General features: G+C 36.7%; 1 protein-coding gene across 1 annotated transcript in view; it reads right to left on the reverse strand.

Moving 5' to 3' along the window:
* Positions 1-1,917: 1,917 nt before the first annotated feature.
* Positions 1,918-19,649, reverse strand: part of LOC140155794 (uncharacterized) — a 33,871-nt gene continuing 16,139 nt past the window's right edge. The window contains 8 exon segments of the mRNA XM_072178764.1: positions 1,918-9,508; positions 9,510-10,168; positions 10,171-10,234; positions 12,003-12,091; positions 12,788-12,860; positions 13,443-13,533; positions 15,861-15,906; positions 18,102-18,164. Of these exon segments, the coding sequence (XP_072034865.1) occupies positions 6,860-9,508; positions 9,510-10,168; positions 10,171-10,234; positions 12,003-12,091; positions 12,788-12,860; positions 13,443-13,533; positions 15,861-15,906; positions 18,102-18,164 (3,734 nt within the window). The 3' untranslated portion in view covers positions 1,918-6,859.

A 19,649-nucleotide genomic window follows, 5' to 3' on the forward strand; every position in this document is an offset into this window, starting at 1 on the left:
CAACAGTCTGGCAAAACTTGATGCATTAAGTGCACCAAGACATCTTTGTGATCAAAATCTGAAAAGCTGTCCTTTCCTACTTTAGAGTGAATGATTTCAAAATAGTATGTCCTGTTGCCATGATCATACAAAATTCTTATTCAAGCTGACATTCTTGCAAATTTTAAGCTATAAAAATGTATAGTTGGCTTTTGCTACGAAAAAGGGGATGAATCCAGGCCCAATTACTGATAATTACCCCCTTTGGTCAATTACACTTCCAGCTGGACAAGCCCACCCCAATGATGAACCACAGCAGACAATCCAAAAGATAGAAAATTGTTATGTAATAATGTTATTATGAAACCTGTTAGCACACTTTTTGATAGTTCTATAATGGGAAATCAGCAGGAGCTAATTGGAGGGATTGGTGGTTTTGATTTTTATACCTTTTTCGTAGAGCAACCAGAGTATACAATCTTTTAAAATTTTAAAAAGTTCATATTTTTTTCAAATCTGATTTTTTTGGCACATTTCTAATGTTTACACATGTTCCAACTTACACCTTAAGGGGTACTACACCCCTGTGGTAAATTTGTGACTATTTTTGCATTTTTCTCAAAAAATAATAACACTATAGTAAGTAACAAAAGTTATGTATATTATTGGGGCAAGGAATCCAATTACTACACTGAAATTTCAGTGACTCAAGACAAGTGGTTCAGTATATATGATAGGAATTGAGGTACATCCTAGCGGTACCTTATTTTTTATCATAAATAACAAACTGCTTGTCTTGGGTCACTGAAATTCCAGTGTAGTAATTGGATTCCTTGCCCTATAATATACATAACTTTTGTTACCAGTGTGTTATTAGTTTTGAGAAAAATGCAAAAATAGACAATAATTTATCGAGGGGTGTAGTACCCCCTTAAATGGAATCCAACAAATTGACAGAGAAATTTTATATTTAGTAATTACAACCCCATGGAGGATAAGGATAGCCATTGGGACAGAAAGTTTAACCCTTCCTGACGCCGATTACTGAAATTATCAGTTTTGGTAAAAAATGGCATTAAAATTTGACAGCGATTGTACGAGGGGGTATCCAAAAGTTGTTTGACATCACCCAGAAGTGAAGGAGCTTTATCGATGAAATATAGCTCTTTCACTTCTGGGTGATGTCAAAAACTTTTGGATACCCCCTCGTACATGTGATGTGATCAAGCGAAATCAGTTGTAACTCGGAAATATTGAATTTTCAGTTTCTAAGGATAGTAACAAGCATTTACAAAGCTGGATTTTGCAGAAACACCCATTGAAATTGAACCAATTCCAAAGGTATGAGCAATTGAGTTTCCAAAACAACAGGAAACAAAAGGAAATATTTCATTTGTTTGACTATCTTAAAATCAATATTTCCGAGTTCCACCTGATTTTGATTGATCGCATCACTTATAACAAGTGTTCGAAATTTTGGTTGTCCGTTCGCCCGGGACAACCAAAACATGCAACTGAAAATAAGGAGTTGTCCGGTGGTCTACAGCCAAAAGTCACTTTTTCAGCATGTTAGTTTGCTCAAACCTGAGACAACTGATGAATTGTTAAATATTTAAGAGGAATTGTTCATAAATTGACTACACTCACTCCACTTTATTGGTCACATGTAGTCATTTCAGATTGTGGCAGCTTTCGGACAACCAAAAACTTTGGTGGACAACCAGAAATAACCACCTGGTTGTCCGTGGGAGAACCCCTTTTATTTTCTTAATTCGGACGCTGCTTATAACTTATGCTAATCAATTATCAGCAACATGACTAAAACCATTTGTGATAAGTGGAATGGGACTGACTGAACCAATCTCTTTGTGGCAGCTTGTATTCTATAGCTAAAATCACACTCAAATATAAATCAAATTACACAAGCGTATATCGATATTGTCTTTTTTATACATTTTATTAAACTTTTTAGACTTCCAAAAGGAACACTTTGTTAAATTATTTCACCGTGCACGTTTCACTTACACACCTTTTCTTACATACATTCCTTCCCATTCTTTTTATCTCAACAAGCCACGTTTACATGATTTTTACTCGTAGTGGACAGTTTGGTTAATTCCACAGAAATGGCACCAAAATTCTACAAAAAAGGTCAAATGTTACACTTTTCATTTGGGTTAAACAAAACCTCATTTTTTTAGTTTTAGAAAAAATAGCTTCATAATATATAATCATAATAACATACATATTTCCAAAATGTTTAAGAGTGAACTATAAATGACATATGATACAACAGTAATTAACAATAATTTATTGAATTCTTGCCTAGAAATGCACTAAAACAAAAATTCAATGCATAAGTAAAAAAAAAAGGGTTTACTTCCCAAATTGTTGGATACACAAACTTTCACAACAATCACAAGTATGATTATGATGCTCCCTTGCCAAGTTAAAGGCGAGTCAGAGTAGTGCCTCACATTTGTGCTCAAATAGTGGGAAAAGGCCCACTCACGGGAAAAGGTATGGTTCAATATGGTGAGATCCCAAGGCTCATTGTAATAGGTTTCATTTTCCCCATGTGCATAATTTTTCCTGGGAGGGGCAAATGTCAAAAACTTTCGTTTTGGTCTATTATTTGTCATAACTCAAGGACTGCAACACACATAGAAACATGTGACCAGTCGCTTTGTCACCAATAACATCAATGTATTACGGTACCTTGCAGAAATAAACTGTATTATTTAAGCAAAATTACCGGAATGAACAAAATATGGCTTGAAGATTCCAACTCGCTTTAAGGATATAACATGACATTTCGGACATTGTTGACAATTTTGAGATAAAATCTCATCATACAAATTAGTATACAATAGTGAAAAAAAAACATGTCAATATGTGCAAAACGGAGCAGATATTTCAAAATACTGAAATACAGTGAAATGATCAAACTTGTGTACCCAACAATTTGAAGTAAGAAATGCTATTTTAAATGAAGGATAGATACAAGAATATTATTGCATTGGTTACTGCTAATCCCCCAACAAATGAAAACAAAATTGTCTATTTATTAATCAAGTTGCCATTGTCCAACAGCTTAATGCAAAAGAAAATCAACAAAAATCATTTTTACATCAACAGTTTTTTCGGGACCAAGCACTCATTGGCCAGGTTTTTGCCCCTACAGGGAGTCCAGAAGTCACCCCACGGGAGGGCATGCTGCCGGAGAGGATACTCACTAATATGTTGCATTTATTTGTTGGGGAAGCAAATTCATCAAACTTTATAAAGGCATTATTGTGATACCATCAACCAAAATGAGCATTTAATTTGACAATCCCCTCAAATTTATCTAAATCCCAGGGTAAGAATGTGTGTCATTTTAAGTTGCATGTTCCTTGAAAATATTGCTTTATAAACTAATTTAAGCGGTACTGCAACGACTCATATAAGCTTGATGGTATCATAACAACTTTTGTATCCATCCTTCTACATAGGAGACACGCTTAATATAGCTGGCGTCCAATTGCCAAATATGGTATTCTATACAAAAATGGGAAAATAATCAAAATACAATGTCGTTTCCAACATCGGGATCAAAACAAGACAACACTGGGATGTGATAACACACTAATATGGTTATTATCTATTAAACAATAGCAGTCACTAGGTCTCATTCCTACGAAATTAATGAATACAGAAGAACCCCAACTACTTTTAATTTCAGCAAAAGAAAACAAATGACTAAAAGCATTTCTCAACATTATTTCTGTTTAAGTAAAAATTCTTGCAACAGTGTACTTCTATAGACCCTGTAAAAAGTTGATTGCAAGAAATGCTTCTACGCATTTGTATACTTCTGACACTTCGAAACCAGTGCCTAATTCTACATGTTATTGTTACTAGTAGTTACTTTTTATGAACTCTAGGCTATCATGAACATGAGTTACTAAATTTCTATTAACTCATCATGAACATTAGTTACTAATTTCTATAAGCAACAAGAATTTTTAATTATAATAATCCAACTGAGATTTAATAAGAACTATTAAATGAGCAGCAACTCTAGCTCATTTCCCAGGTGTCATTCTGACATACCAAATCAAAAGCAAAAATCATAAAACGTACAGTAATACTTCAAAACTGAAAGTCTCCAGCTTGGCTATTTGATATCTTTATATAGTAACAAATGGAATGCCATTCCATAATGGAACTCAAATTCACTTGATCAAAACTGAACAAGTGTGACTGATAAATTAGGTAAAGAGATACAATGTACCTTGAAAGATCGCACAATATGTCAATATGGATTTAATTAACGACCTCTGCACACTAGTCTGAACACCAGGTTAAGTTTCATCAAACTGTGTGCTATGATTGGATCTGATTTTTGCAGTGAGAACATGCACATGTATTTCATATGAAACCTCTGGAACTATATGTTCCAATTCTGATTCATTACAACCTTTGATGCTATTGAAGTCATCATGAGTCATTCAATGGATGAATGCTTCATCACGGTTTTTAATTTATAAAATAGCATATTTTAATATTGGTTTATATTATTTCATAAGTATGTAAATAAAAGACCCTTTGAACACTTGTTTTTAACTTCATGTAAAAACTAGTTACCAAAATGGGCTAGTTAAAGAGGAGTTTGCAAGTACATGTTATACAATTTAATTTTTAATACAAAAAGTTCACCCATACAGGCTACAACTGCAATACTATCAAAGTGAAAATGATTGTGCTACATTTAATCTCATGTTCTAAGCAGCTACCATGAAAATATTAATGCATCAATATAATTATTCCTTTTGTGTACATGAAGCTTACAATCATGAATTAAAAAACAGGTGAAGCACAACAATTTCCACTTCAACAGTAGCGTAGTCACTTTCTTAAGAGGTCATTCATTTCATGACTAAAAATGTTCATATTTGCTGTCAATAAAATCTCAAAAATGTTTACGTACACAGAAAACTTTTTCAGGTAGGTATATCATAAATAAATGAAATAAACCAAAATCACCAGCTCCTATATCATATCACACACTGATACCTTGAGATGGAAAGTACTAAATATGCTGGATCTTTAATAGATGTAACAGAATATACCTGCACAAATTTTAATGACAACAAATATTTAACGCAACATGACGTGAGACTTAACTAAAAATTAACAAAATGTTAAAAAAAATATCAAACTTGCAAATTTGTAAACCACAGTTAACAGATCTTGTGAATTCAAATATGGACAGGTGTAATCTTATAAGTACGGAAATAATGGTATTTACAACCAGCAATAAAACCATACTTGCAACAGCTTGATACGTTATTACAATTAGTCAATTACATTGGTCCATAGCAAACAAAAAACGTTACCACCCATGACGACGGAAAATTGCTTTTTACCTTTGAAACTGTTGACAATAATACAGAGGCTATGCATAAGCACCACCAAAATATAGGCATCTTTTTTTAAAAACTTGTTTCCATGACAAATAGAGAAGCATTTCCACAAGGACAATACTCATGTTTTTATATTTAAAGGACTGCAGATGCTGTGTGTATGTGTACACTGCGTGACCACTGGACAGACTTGAACTTGTTATGTAAGCATAGATTTACTTTGTACCGATTCTTGTACAGCATAGTTTGTCTGCATTATCTGTCTCTACAAATTGGCACACATGCAATGAAGTGAATAATTGATATTAAAATACAAACTCATGAATGTAAGGTTGTGTTTTATTTGAAGTGATTACCAAGTGTTAATATTGCATATTTATGAGACATTGCAAGTATCAAGTCAAAATGAAGACATTCTGGCATTCACGAAATGGGTTATTCAGTTGAAATCCATAAACCCCGACGTAAGACATCACCTTAATCTCCCACTCATATGGTGTAGATTCTTAATGGAGTCACCCATTCAGGTAACCCCATTTGAAATATTCACACTCCCTCTATGGTAGATTAAGGTCATGTCTTCCATATATGAGGGGTGTATGGATTAAAACTGCAATAGCCCATTGAATCTCATAAGTGAACTATATAACCAATAAATGAACTGAATTCATACACAACATCACAAGCCATTAAGTTACACGCAGCATTTATTATACACACTGCTTATTTAGCTAGTCTTTTTTTAATATATTTTTTTAATGTTGTACACTTTAAATTCCATCTCATTTTTTTTTACAATTAACATAATACAGCTCATTTTATAGCCAAATTAATTAATATGAGCTCAACTTCTCTTTTATGGTACATATTACTCGTAGTTTGTACAAAAAATTAACAAAAAGCAACTCGCAAAAAATACAAACTTATGATGTTAATTGTGTGTCTCACTACATCTTATTTTTTAGATAATTACACACCAAAATTGTTATACAGGTAATCATATGATCAGAAGGAGTTTAAAAAAGAAAAATAAATAAACATATCAAATTTAAACAGAATTAAATTTCTATTACAAGAACAACTCGACTTATGATTTCCAGCCGAAAATATTCTTTACCGAAGACAACTTAATTTTGTACATTGCATTAATATATTTCATATGAAGCACTAAAATTGGATCATATGCCTTCAAACATGTACAATATTCTTGAATTCTGCACAAGTAGATTTGATAGAATTTCAATGTACAACAATGTTACTTACAAGCATGTGTACTTGAGGGAAATACAAAAATTGATATTGGCAAATGAAGAGATTGTGCTTGCACTCTTGGACTTGTAGCAAGTATAATTACAATGATGCTATTTTTTTCGAAAAAACCTGAAGCCGTTTGCAGTACAATGATAAAGCAAAGTGTAACAGCCAACCCTGATAAACAGAATTGCACACAATTATGATGTGCCTTATATGTTTTACCTCCTAGGTGGTGGTGGAGGTGGTGGTGGTGACCTCTCCCTTGGTGGAGGTGGAGGGGGAGGATTATCATGACCAGCGAAGTTATACATTGATAAGAAATTAATGGAGGTAGTTCCAGGCAGAGCAGTGACTGTAGTAAGAGGAGAGTGTGGAGGCATGGCTTGCTGCTTGGGCGGAGGTGGCGGCGGAGGAGGTGGCGGTGATGACGACGATAGATAACTCGGATAGTTGTTGTGGTTAGATTGGAAGCCGAGTGTATTTGGCTGCATTGCACTCTTCTTTGGTTCTGAAGGGGGCATGGGAAGTCTCAACAGAGACTGACTTGACGTCAACTGTGGTACTGGACTCTGTTTTGCTCCGTTGTCTGTGACTTTCCTTTTGGCTGGCGATGCCATAACAGCTGGTGAACCCTCTTTACCTGAGGAATGTGAATCAATGCTAGGACTACGCGATCGCTTTCTGCTGTTATGTGACCGGCTACCATGTGGGCTACTTGAGGACTTGTGCTTGTGATGCCTGTGGCGATGATGCCGCTCCGATCTCTCACCATCCTTGTCTTTTTTACGCTTTTCGTGTCTGTAATCAGCACCATCGTCTAATTGGGTTGCCTGCATCTTGTTGAGATCTAATTTTAATCTGATACCACTAGGAGACCCACTAGGCCTACTTTCTGTTTTCAGTTCTTCTTTTTTATTTGGCTTGCTAGTACTACTACTAGATTCTCCAGTATGATCTACCGACACAACTGGTCTACCACCAATCTTAATTTTCAATTTAAGGCCACCAACAGGTGTTGCAACAGCATCTTTGGAATCCCTGGGACTGGATACACCCCTCTCAACACTGTGTTCTCTACTGTCTGAATGTTTATGAGACTTGTGATGCCTCGGTGAGTCACGATGCCTATGCTCTTTATGTTTATGACGATGGTGATGATGGCCGTGTTCGCCTCTTGAATGTCTTTCTCTACCATCTCTGTGCTCTTTATGTGACCTTGATCTTTTGCTACTGTCATGGCCATTTGAATTTGGTAATTCACCACTCTCCTGTTCAGATCCACCAGTTTCATCATCCTCTGTATCTTTCTGTTCTGCTGCAAGTCGTTTCACAAGCTGCTGTTTTTGACGTTCAAGTTCTTGGAGTTTGGCTTCTTCAGCAGCTTTCACAGCTGCCTCCCTCTCTGCTGCTACTCTCTTTTCCTCTGCCAATCTGTGCTCTTCCTTTTCTTTGGCTATCCTTTGCTCTTCTTCCAGCTTTTTCTTCTCTTGGGCTAGTTTCTCCTCCAGTATTCTCCTTTCATTTGCCATTTCTTCAGCTTTTCGCCTGCTCTCTTCTGCTATTCTTCTTTCCTCCGCTAGTCTCTTTATTTCGGCTATCCTCTGTTCTTCTGCTCGCCTATTCTCCTCTGCAATTCTCTGCTCCTCTGCTCTTCTTTTTTCCTCTGCTAGTCTTCTCTCTTCAGCTAATTTTTCTTGTGCTTTTCTTAGTTCATCAGCTTTTCGCTTCTCTTCTGCTATTCTTCTCTCATCCGCTTTTCTTTTTTCCTCCGCTTTTCTTCTTTCTTCTGCTTTTCTTTTCTCTACTGCTATTCTTCTCTCCTCGGCTTTCCTGAATTCTTCAGCTTTTCGTTTTTCTTCTGCAGCCTTTAGTTTCTCTTCTGCTATTCGTCTCTCTTCAACTTTTCTTCTTTCTTCTGCTATTCTTCTTTCTTCTGCCAGTCTTTCTTCTGCCTTTCTTCTTTCTTCTGCTTTTCGTAATTCTTCAGCTTTTCGTTTCTCTTCTGCTTTTCTTCTTTCTTCCAATTTTCTTCTTTCATCCGCTTTTCTTCTATCTTCCGCTTTTCGTCTTTCTTCCACTTTTTTTCCTTCTTCTGCTTTCCTCTTCTCCTCTACTTTTCTCTTTTCTTCAGCTAATCTCCTTTCCTCAGCAAGCCTAAATTTCTCTTCAGCTTGCCTCTTCTCTTCAGCTTGCCTCTTCTCTTCTGCCAGTCTTCTCTCTTCAGCTATTCTTTGCTCTTCTGCAATACGTTTCTCTTCTGCTATCCTCTTTTCCTCTGCTATTCGCTTCTCCTCCACTATTCTTTTCTCTTGTGCTATTCTTTTCTCCTCAGCTTTTCTTCTCTCTTCAGCTTTTCTTCTCTCGTCAGCTTTTCTTCTCTCTTCTGCTATTCTTCTCTCTTCTTTTTGCTTTTCTTCCAATCTCTTTTGTTCCAGCCATTTTTTCTTTCGTTCCTCCTTTTCCTTAGTTCTCTGTTCAGCTTTAAGCCTGTCAGCCACTCGTTTTTGCTCAGCTGCAAGCATTTCAGCAGCTGCTGCCAGCTTTTGTTCGGCAGCTAATTTCTCCTCTGCTTTCTTCTTCTCAGCAGCCAACCGCTTCTTTTCTTCATGCCTTCTCCGTTGCTCTGCTTTGTGTTCTTCCCTTTGCTTTGACTTGTGTTGGTGTTCTGCAAGACGCTTCCTTTCTTTTTCCTCACGAGCCCTCTTCTCTTCAGCTTCAAGCTGTTTCCCTTTCATTGCCAATTGCTGTTCTAATCTCTTGTGCTCTGCTGCCAATTCAGCTTGTATTCTTTTTTTCTTTCTGTTTACTATCAGGTGTTGTCTTACTTTGTTTTTGCTGAGCCCGCTTCTTTTCCTCAGCGCGCCTTCTTTCATACTCCCGCCTTTTTTGGTCGTGTAAACGTTTTTGCTCTGCCGGGTCAGATTTGCTTGATTTTTGACCATGTTGGTCTGCATGATGTCTGTGATGCTTCTCTGTACTGTGTGATCTGTGTTCTCCAGGAGGTCTGTGTGATTGGGGTCTACCTGACGAGTCAGGCAGTGTAGGAATGGGAGGGCTATCTACAGATTTCTTAGTATCTACAAGTGATGATAAATCGCTAAGTTTCAAATGAGGTGAGTCTCTTAACTGTGAATCCAAGTGTGGGGCTAATAATAAAGCAGGAGGTACTGAATGAACTCCTTTCTCAGCTTTGTTTCGGGGTGTTCCGCTCTCCCCATCTGATTGCCGTATACGTTCACGTTCCTTTTGCTCTTTGTACTCTTTGTAGGACTTCTTAACAGTTTCAGACCGTCTTCCTTGATCAGAGTCATTGTCATTAAAATTTGACAGAGAAAAACTGCCAGAACTTAATGGATCATATCCAGATGGCCCTGCACCATCTATGCCATCTGTGTCACCATGTTCACTGAGTTGTGACATAGGTTGAAAGTCCATGGGGTACCCCATGCTGTCATTGAGAGAACCAAGGGATCCCTGGGTGCTGATGGAACTTCCTGAGGCATTGCTACCAGGCAGACCACTGTCAAGAGATGCTGTGTCTCCGGTGTGTTTGATGCGTCATCTGTCCTAGCTCTCTTAGCTGGTCCTCCACTCTGAAAAAGACAGAAATGTGATCACCATATTAATAACCCTAAGTTCATTATGCATATATTCAGTAAAATATGATAAAATATTTCAAAACGACAACTCAGAATGGTCAAGTGTCAAATTGCAGTACACTGCAAAGTTTTCAAGAATGGAATCACATCTATGTATTTGCAAGTAATACACTCCTCAAAAGAATTAAAGGATCAGATGAAAAATTATCAGTATTTTTGAAAACATAGGATATGATGATAATATTATTGATAATTGTGCTTGATCTTTCATTACATCACTTGTTCCATAAGCTGCAGACAAAATTCACTCATTACAAATATCCGCCATCACCCACATCGCGAGGGGAAGGCAAACGTTACCACGGTCAAGGTCAAGTCACATATTGGGGAGGGTGTGTGTATGTGACGTGTATTTGGGTCTATATGTCACATTAGTAGGTATAAGATGCCCTCAATGTATCCCCGGGGGTGTGGAAAGTCATTAATGTAACCGTACAAAAGATGAAGACCTGCAGCCCCCTCCTCGTTTCTCTGAGGGTAGGGGTCATAATCGTGATCATTAAATGGTACAGAACATAGAGTATTCATTTATGCATTACGTTGCACTATTAAGGGAGGGATAGGGAGCACAATTATGACCCCTACCCTCAGATATGTGAGGAGGGGGGCGGTTACATTAATGACTTTCCCCACCCCGGGGATACATTGAGGGCATCTTATACCCACTAATGTGACTTATAGACCCAACTCACATCACATACACAACCCCATCTCAATATGTGACTTGACCTTGACCGGAGTGACTTGAAAAATGGCTTCAAAATCAGATTTTCCCCCTTCCCCTCAAGATAGTGGATGTTTACAATGAGTGAATTTTGTCTACAACGTAGGAAACAAGTGATGTAATGAAAGATCAAGCACAATTATCAATAATATTATCATCATATCCTATGTTTTCTAAAATGTTGATTACATTTATCTGATCCTTTAATTCTTTTGAGGAGTGTATTACTTATTGGTTATTAGTTTCAAATAGTACAGGAAGGTGCATAATCCTGATCAATTTTGTGGTGTAATATCCGATTTACTAAGCTTATACAAAAACAATCAGACTTTGAGTTTAAAAAAATTGAGGTGGGTGATGAATAGCACACCTCAAACTTGTGAGGAGTGCTATTTTGTGAATGAGTGTGATTGCCAAAATGCACACGAAGCCTGCATCGCATGACAGCTCCCGTTGTTATTTTTTACGATATAAACCCAACATTCAAAGCCCAATTTAACACACATCTTGTAATATTTTTGAAAACATGTTTGGAGAATCTTGCTTACTAGTATAGCATGGATTGAATCATGAAAGTTTGGTTATTTATATTCTTCATGAGTCTAAATTAAGTAAGCGGGTGATATACAAGTGTAAGCTTAAAATTATGATCATTTAAGGAGTGCGGAGGAGTGTGGGCGCACTCCTCAAAACTCAAAGCTTGGGACCTGGTGTAGACTCACACACTATTCAAGTGTAACCTTACTTAATTGAATCTATTCATGAAACAAAACAATTTGTTTACAAATTTTATGTTAAATGACCTTTGTATGTAATCTTACATCCCCATTATTGTAATGAATGTTGCAATGAATGAATGTACACATGACCCAAGTTTGATAATCATTGAACCTATGTGTTTGCGGCTTTGTCACGGTACACACAATGAATATACACATGGAATTTACATCTCGCATTGACTATTACATTAACACATACCCTGGTAACACTTTCTTTGCAGTGAAGGATCCTTCTCTTGAGTCTGCTAGGACAAGCTTCCAAGATGATTAAAAATTCTTCAGTCAACTCTGCAAAGGAAACAAATAGCTAGCTATCAGACAGTGAATGCAATTATGAAGTTGTAGGACAGTATACAAATCCTACATGGTTAGAGGGGAATAAGGCAAACTTGAGGGTACTGGCTAAACTTATCACAGAGCCTGGAGGGTCAGTGGTGATAGGCTGGCAGCCATTAATGAGAGAAGTATAGCTGTCCTATTTCCCTGATATAAACCTTATAATACTTTATAACACCACGCTGTGACCAAGGTGATCTGCTAGTAATACAAAATATCCAATGGCTCAAAACAGAAACACTGTAGTGTAATCAAACAGGGAAGGGAGTTTGAGATGACAGACTTAATATTTAAATGTCCAGAAACACCAAACAGGGTCTTGAGCCTTTCCAGTGGTGGATGACTTCAATACCAGTTACCTATTATAGATATCACACAGGCAGGGCCCTTAAATACTCAATTAAGCCATTTCATCAGAACGATTATAACTACATTTTGAAAATCAAATTGATATAATTTTGCATGCAAAAACCAATGTTGAAATTTTAAGATATATATAGCAACTGCAGCTCAAATGTTGAAGCCAATACAACTCAATAACCATTTTTTTCCCTCAATTCGACCCAATTCCACTCTATAAGTGCACTGAAATTCCACACGGGGCGCTAATTAGAGAAGGGTGCTTATTATGATGAATAGTGTACTTACCATCCAGCTCATCTTTGGTGACATTCGGATCCATGTACTGCCACCACCATTTGCCATCATTGGATTTGGGAATCTATGGACAAAAATAAGCAACCGATCAAATGTAAGATTTGTTATAAACTCAACTTATAAAATCTTTTTAAAAACATGGTGTTCTCCATTTGTTGAAAATGGTCATTTTAGAAATGATCATAATATGTACACTTCAGTTTGATTCAAGTTCAGTGGAAAGCATATGAAATGTAGTGTACAAATAAGTTAGTATATGAATTTTCTAAAATCTACATCACTTTGGGCAACATTCTTTTGGCGTATATGGTATACCTGTAAATCAAAGCTATGTTACTTAGCTTACAACATATAAACATAACAACACAAATCCTTGTGTACCTAACAGATGAATGTCATGTGATGTGCCAGTGACACTTGCCATGTACCAATACAAGAGACTCCTTTAACAGGCTGCAGACGGTTTGGGCAAACTATCCCCCTCCCTCGTGAAAAATATTAGGTAATGGTAAAAAGTACATAGAACGGTTACTTTTCCCAAAAAATAATTTGAGCCCCGACTGTAACGGTGGATTGGCAAAAGTCACTAACTGGGTGGCATGCACCACCCACTGTAGGTACAACACAAATACCACACTGGTCTTACCTCCCACTGGGACCACTTGCAGGCCAGGTAGATGCAGACACATGCCACTACAGTAGGTTTGTACTGCAGGCAAAATGTGGTCAAGTGTAAGCTGTGGAAGCAAAACAACCCACGCAGAAAGGTCAGCATCTCATTGGCTAAAACCAATTAGGATAAAGTGTCAAGCAGTTGTTATTAATATGCAATATACCATGTTTTGCTTCACTCCTTTTTAACATCCCGTTGTGAAAACTTGAAAGTGAAGTAAACGGCTTTGTACTTCAACATTATTATTTTGTATTCATTGACCCGAAGCCAGTTCATCACTCAATGTATGAGAAAGGACTGTAGCAATGCATGATATATTCCACATTTGTTTCTGAAGTTAATAGCAAGCAAACCTAATATGGTACTCAAACTGGGAAAAAATTTAGTACATTTGTAGGCCTAAAAACTAGGTGAGAATCCAAAAATCCTTTTTTGCAGAGATTCTCCTAACTGATTTGCATCATGAGATTTTCATAGATTTTTTGAGCCTAGTAAAAAAAAGGGGGGGGGGTCTTAAGATTCTCATGAAATACTTATGAACAAATTTCTATATCTAGTATAAACGTTGAATAGAAAATATAAATTTTAAGAAAGGTGAAAATGAGGTCTTGACACTATTATACACAAAAGGATTTGTTCATATTTGTTAATTTGCTATAATGATCTGGTTTCATTCAGTTTTAAATTGAACGTACATCTTCAATATGATTATGAAGTACAGTTTCCCAAGTACCATTTTAGCTTTACTCACAAAATCCAGATCATTTTGGCAAGCATTCACAACTGGGAGTAACTCAAGCCCTGGACTATTAATAAACTGGGGTAAACCCAAGAAAAAATGCAGATTTTAAATTATGGTTGATAAAGTCAATTTTCATGTAAAAATAGTGAAACCTTTAAACACTCTGAATGAAATTGTTAAAACAATTGGGCAGGCTTTTTTCTGATATCACATTAGAGTGGAAATAATCCATCCTGCCCATCAGACAACACCCATTTCAGTCAGGACTATAGTTGGTCCCTTAGGTGAATACTTGCAATCAATATCCATAAATACTGAAACTATTCTTAACTTACCACCTACCTTTGCCCTATTCTTAACAATTCAAAGTAGAACTGATAATTTGAATCAGTCAGTTACTTTATGATACTTAATCTATACTAGTAAATACCATGACTAAGTACTTATTTCATGAGCAAATCTGATAGCCTTTGATTTATGTCACTAGGTAATACTATATTACACAAAAAATTTGTGGTCAAAAAGTTTTAAACTCTGCCAACACCGGATACAGGTCTTCCACCGATGGATGATCCATGATAATTTGTTTAAGATCTGAATCAAGAAACAAAAATCTGGAGGAAATGTGTTTCATTTAGCGGTATATTACATCAGATTGCATTCAAAAGCAATGTCTAGTTCTAAATAGTAATCTCTGATGAATCATTCGGTCCTTGGTCGATGAGACGAAATGCCAGTTCAGGTGGTGGTGTTTCAGCTAGTTTTTAGTTGTTTCAGTTTCACATTTAAAGCATTTATTTTAGGTACTGGCAAGAAATTGAAAAAACAAAAATTAAAATCAATATTTAAAGAGCAACATACTCAGTATATTCAAGCAAAATCATATAAACAAATCACCATTTCCACCATCATAACAACTTGCTTTTATTTTTAAAGTTTGAGCCTAAACTGGCAAATTGGTTTTGTCAGTCAGTAACTCTTCAATGTCTTACTATTGTGTCTCTACGCCTGTCCATGCCCAATTACACTTGTACCCGATGATACTGCTACTCGAAATACCACATGTGTAAGTAGTGAGCGTCAGAGTCAAACATTATTGCTTTGGAAGTTGCTTTTATCGGTTTTATTTTCAAAACATAAGTGCTGTGTTCATATGGTAATTAGTTTCATTCTAATTTGTTTAAAAGAACTTTGTAACCAAAAAAGTAAGACCCTTATTTTGTCGGGCGAGACCATAGTGACATAAGCATTCAGTTAATTACCACAGCGAGCTAGGTACTAACAGACGCTCTTGTCGATACACCAAGTGGCCTCAAACCCAGTGCTCACACTCATACACACATAATATTCACATGCCATGACTGTTTCCAGCGCTAGGCACTCCTCTCCCGTGCATTCACACACACGGACGCTTACTAGTACATACCAGGCAGGCGTGCGTACCATCCAACTCCTTGACTCCCTCGCAGATGCTTAACACCAGTTGGAATTTTCACTAAACACAATTTTTGTTGCAAATCAAAGTAAATATCTGTCATTGCAAAATGAGCATTCCTTTTTTAATGTGAGCATGAGCGCTGGTAGAATCTGGAGTTGGCAGCACGGACACACCCACCATGAGAGAAGCATTTATATAAGAGGCAGCCAACCTGTTGGTCGCCATGAAATACGAGGTCTGGGCAAGATCCTTGCTAGCTGCTCCCCAGTTGGGTGACGTGAGACACAGACGGCGTAACACAGCCCACACCACACACGGTGACACACCAAATCACCCGAGGCGGTCGGGCAGGCAGACGGGTGCAGGAAGGGATGGACGGGCAGCAAGAGTAAAAGGGTAAACACCATTAGCAAAGTTGTGCATGGTAGATTGACACAGACTGGCTCCAGTTATCATGATCACTTGGATATGAAACACATGCTGCCTAAGGGCATTAACTTTGATACTCATCAAGCTGTCAAAATGGGGGCATGTGCAGAATTATACACTGATATGGGGTTGATGCCAACAAAGTCGACTTTCATCACCCATCTTCTGACATAGCCTTACAGTTTGATTAGTATCAAAGTACCCGCACCAAAAGCAACATACCCTGCATACTAAGTGAACAAGAAACAGAGCAGTCCATGGTTCAAGTGAGAGCACAACCAAACCCCATGATACCAGCCTGTCTTTAGTCTAACAAAACTAAGGGCTCATTTGTATACCTTGTTAAACTTGGATATATATTAATTAACACAGGATGACATTATGGTCATTTGATTAGCTCTTATACATCATAAAAACACACTGTTTACAGTAATTGATGGTTAAATGAAATAGCTCATCATTAATTTGCCCTTGCAAACACCTGTTTTCTCTCAACATGATGAGAGCAATAAATATGCAGTGTGTCCAACAAGCTTAATGTTCAACACAAAGTTGTTAGTTAAGTGTTTGTGACCCAACATTTTAAAGTGGGCCTTCTCATTGCAAAAATCTGAAGTGTTTTCTTTTTACTTGTCACAAAGTTAACATCTAGTTATGTCTAAAATCAAGGACATGAGTTGAGCATCTGCTCCTGAAACCGATCTCCATGTGAAGATTGATTTCATGCAATAGGCCCACAGTAAAACAGTTTGGATCACATGCACAATTAAATCAACATGTTCTATGGAATTGAATTGGTTTGAAAAGTATTATGTAATTCTGTATTCTGTGTAATTCTGTATTCTGTGTAATTCTGTATTCTGTGTAATTCTGTATTCTGTGTAATTCTGTATTCTGTCTCTTTCCAATCCATGGTTACATACCCTAACAATAAGGTGTTCAGACAAAATAAAAACTACATGTCTAAAAAAGTGGGCAATATCTCTACAGGGGGAACCCATCAGCAAGCTAGCTCCCACACCACACAACTTAGAATAGCAAAAGAACAGATAACACCAACTCTCTTATATGATGCAATATAAGGTAAGCTGTCACATAAGAGGGACAGAGCACTTGACTAATGATTTATGAGCTAATAATAAAGATCAAACACAATGAAATGAGAATCATTGCACACACAGAATTTCTGCTTACCAATTCTCACATGGTATTTGGAGGTTGTGGAATCTACCAAAATATAAGCATTTATAAAATTAATTATAGATGGAGATACACTGCCAAAGAAAGCTTACTAAATGCCAAAAATTTATCATAAACATACAAGCGTCTCTTGAGTAATATTTATCAAAACCTCTGTCCCTCTTTCATCAACAATGTGAGGCTTTAATAATGCATGACTTTCTAGGGGGGGTTTCTTAAATTTCTTTGCTTGTTCCTCACACTTTAAAAATTAAAAGCTGATGACAAATATGCAAAAACTGTGTTTTTTGTGTCATGCTTCAAATTATATGCTTATCTTTTTCTTTTTAACAAGGGGGAAATGTAAAAAAGGACCGGCAAAATAAATTGTAAATTATGAAGACAAGATGCAAATAAATTAAATTATTGAAAATGAATGTTTTGCAATAAATTTGACTGAGCCAATCAAGTACTGTATATTTTAATGTTTTTAGTATCTGATGGGCAAGTTAATGTTATTTTTATGATTTAGTTTTCAGAATTTGACCTAAATAAATTTAGTAAATATGACAACTGATTCAAAATAGTGACCGTTTTTTTTTTTTTTATGAACAATTCTACCATCATGGTCAAGAAGAATTCGAATAAATGTGGTGTGTATTGTTTTGAAGCAGGTCACAAATTGTTGATAAAAGAGATAAAATCTCCCCTCTCTCTTCTTCAGTCTCCCACATCAAACAGTACGACTGCAACTCGTCCAATTTCCCTATATGACAAGAAGAAAAAGTCATTAATCCTGAAAAAAAAAAAGTTAATCAAAGAAAAGAAGATCACCTGGACTTACCTCTGATCATTTGGGTACACTTAACTACATGTGTGTGGGGATGGTCTACACCTACTTCAAAACCTGAAAAAGAATGAAAAATAGTATAACTTGTTAGTTGCAGGAAGCTAAAAAACACAAACAGAGAAACATTCAGATTAACCCCCTACCTATGTGTAATCCCTTGGCATTGTAACTAAAATCATTTTGATACAGCGTGTACCAGGGAGATTACGACAGCAGTAAGCAATAATTATTTCTATCAAAGAAATTAAGATCTAGTATTTACACTCATCATAAATACCAAATAAACATGCAACCCCTAAGGAAGCCTAACATTTCACTTTTCCCAAAATTTATACCAAAATGAGGTCATTCAACTACAGTCAGTCTACTCTGAAGTACCGACACGGACGCACACATTGTGCCGACTTTGAAGGCACACACATACCTGCAGCAGAGACGCAGCACTTCGCACTGTTTACGCGCGTTGTCAACTTGTCACTTTGTAATTCAGAGTGGACAAACTGTACTATGAACATTTGGGGGTAGTTTTGATTTCACTGGGATTGTTGCCAATAGTATCCTCTAACAGGGACTACAAGCCATCCCTCAAATGCTGCCCCCCCCCCCATGAGAGTCATCACCCTGAAAGTTATAGGTGTGCAGATTGAGCATGATTTTTTTGAGGGTGGCAATTATCATACAAATGTAACTACCAGCTAATTTTGGTATTTTATGGAAGTATGGGTTCGCATTACCTCACAGGTAATAAGAGAGGTCAAACTATAGAGCCAATCCATGTCAACTCCTGGGATGTGCACGCAGTACCTCTTCCAATTTTTTTCTTTTTCTGTGTGGTCGTAGATATTGATGAAAAAGTAAAATCCTGAAAATTTGAGCTTCATACTCCATTTCGTTTCCCGTGGCATCAATTTGAAATTTAGGGGGTTTAGCGTAAAAAATGTGTCGCAACGCGAAAGAAAATGTTTAGAGGTCCATAAATGTATAAAGGGAACTTTGAAAAGTATGTATCCTGGGGTGCTTTTTTGTGTAGAATTCAAATCTGGCATCAGAAAACTTGTAACTTCTTTACTGCAAAAGATATAGGGCCCTCAAATGCAACTTCGTCCATCCAGGACCAACTTCGGGGGGTCAGAACTCCTAAAGTAAAAATAATTTTTTTGTCCATTTTTTTGCCAGTCAGAGCCCTTTGGTAGGACATTACTCTTATCCAATATTGAGCCTATTAGAATACTTTTAGCTGAGATATTACCCATGCAAAACTCCAATAGCCATGGAATGGCTCTATACTTTTTCAGAATCTTTTAAATTAAGGAATAGTGGATGCCAAGATATTCTGGGTAATTTTTACTTGTGAGATAGTCAGGGCCCACTTTTATAAAATAACAAACTTAGCTGGTAGTACGACAGTTGCCACTTCTGCCTTTATAAGAGTACCTTTTGGCCATCTACTCACATATTAAAGTATTAATTTGACAGCCTAAATAAGAATAATATTAATAACTTCTGATTACTCAGAATAACAACATAAATAATTATTCAAAC

This window comes from Amphiura filiformis, chromosome 1 (assembly GCF_039555335.1).
Source record: "Amphiura filiformis chromosome 1, Afil_fr2py, whole genome shotgun sequence".
Classification (NCBI taxonomy): Eukaryota; Metazoa; Echinodermata; class Ophiuroidea; order Amphilepidida; family Amphiuridae; genus Amphiura; species Amphiura filiformis.